The sequence below is a fragment of the Mandrillus leucophaeus genome, unplaced genomic scaffold (assembly GCF_000951045.1).
Source record: "Mandrillus leucophaeus isolate KB7577 unplaced genomic scaffold, Mleu.le_1.0 Scaffold411, whole genome shotgun sequence".
NCBI lineage: Eukaryota > Metazoa > Chordata > Mammalia > Primates > Cercopithecidae > Mandrillus > Mandrillus leucophaeus.
The window spans coordinates 2,731,781-2,733,556 of record NW_012104377.1 but is presented as its reverse complement, the minus strand read 5'-3'; the positions used below and the strand labels follow the sequence as shown (position 1 = coordinate 2,733,556).

At 38.3% G+C, this 1,776-nt stretch overlaps 1 protein-coding gene across 1 annotated transcript in view; it reads right to left on the bottom strand.

Moving 5' to 3' along the window:
• RAPH1 (Ras association (RalGDS/AF-6) and pleckstrin homology domains 1) overlaps positions 1-1,776 on the bottom strand; it is a 110,366-nt gene that overhangs the window by 65,686 nt on the left and 42,904 nt on the right. Inside the window, exon 3 of the mRNA XM_011992486.1 lies at positions 240-345. Coding sequence (XP_011847876.1) covers positions 240-345 — 106 coding nt within the window. The remainder of the gene's footprint in view (positions 1-239; positions 346-1,776) is intronic.

Genomic DNA, 1,776 nt, shown 5'->3' with positions numbered 1-1,776 from the left:
GCCACTGAACTCCAGCCTGGGCGACAAAAACAAAACCGTCTAAAAAAAAAAAAAAAAAAAAAAAAAACCGTAAAAAAAAAAAAAAAAAAAAAGAAGAAGAAAAAAGAAATTTAAGAACTTGGTCAAGTTACGCACGTAGCTTTTATATTGAGTTTTTATATTTGGAATTGTAGCTGTACTGCTCCTACATTATGTGACTTAGCACACTATTTTACATTTTATTTCCAATTACATCTTACCATTCAAGTTGTATATGGAAAAGCGGTAAGAAAAGTTGGCCATGTTTGTTTCCTGGCGAAGAGGAGATCTTTTTACTGGTTCCATGGGTTTGTCAGAATCCAAACTCTTTATAAAAAGAAAGTTGAATAGTCATATTAAATTCAGGTTTCAATAATATAAAAAAGATGAAGTTTGTTTTATGATTAAGTGAACTGCCACACTATAATAAATAAAACCAAAGTTCTCCTAAGTCATAGCCTTAAGGAAAAGTATAATTGTTTTTCACATCATTATTTTGGTTATACTTATTTCAATCTTTAGATACATGCTTTTTTTTTTTGAGATGAAGTTTCGTCCTGTCACCCAGGCTTAAGTGCTGTGCCACAAGCTTGGCTCACTGCAACCTGTGCCTCCCGGGTTCAAGAGATCCTCCCGAGTAGTTGGGACCATAGGCACGTGCCACCATGCCCAGCTAATTTTTGTATTTTTAGTAGAGACAGGGTGTCACCACGTTCGCCAGGCTGGTTGCGAACTCCTGGCCTCAAGTGATCTACCCACCTCGGTCTCCCTAAGCGTTGGGATTGCAGGCATGAGCCACCATATCCGGCCTATGTTTACTTTTAAAGGCACTTGACACTGTCATAGTTCAGAGTAAATATCTTTTCAAATATATTAAGTACAGTGACTGACTTCATTTGATACACATGCACTATAAAATAAGTGAGGTATATGAATACGGACACGGTAAGCTAAGAAATAGGTGTGGTGGCTCACACCTGTAATCCCAGCACTCTGGCAGGCAGAGGTGGGCAGATCACCTGAGGTCAGAAGTTCGAGACCAGCTTGGCCAACAGGGCGAAACCCCTTCTCTACTAAAAGTACAAAAATTAGCTGGGCACAGTGGCGGGTGCCTGTAATCCCAGCTACTTGGGGGGCTGAGGCGGGAGAACGGCTTAAGCCTGGGAGGCGGAGGTTGCAGTGAGCTGAGATCACGACACTGCACTCCAGCCTGGGCGACAGAGTGAGACTCAGTCTCCAAATAATAATAATAATAATAATAAAATAAAAATTAAAAATAAAAAAAAGAAGACATAGAAAGAAACCACACAGGGCGTTTTGTTCTTTCTTTCCTCAAAGGGATTTGGTTTAGGTCCAGGAAAGCCTCAATCTTTGCTATATGAAGGACTCTGAAGATAACGGACAGTTCTGGATTTAAAATTATTGAGACCCAAGACTCACTAATTGTTTTAATGAAAAGTGATTACAAGTCCAAACAATGATGAAATGTTCTTGTCCTTCTCCAGTTCTATCAAGATGAGGGCAAACTGTAACCCAGCTACACTGCCTGTGACAAATCTTGAATCATACTGTATACTTTAGGTAGGGTGACTTGTAAGTTACACTTGTAAGTTTAAATGATACTCTTTTCCTCTCTAACCTTTCTACAGCAAGAAAAAAAGATATTTACAACAGAGAAATTCAGAGAAAAGGTCAGTAGCTATTGTTTGTTTAATAGATTCACAAAATATAAGGATTAGTGTTTTAAAACTTTAATTT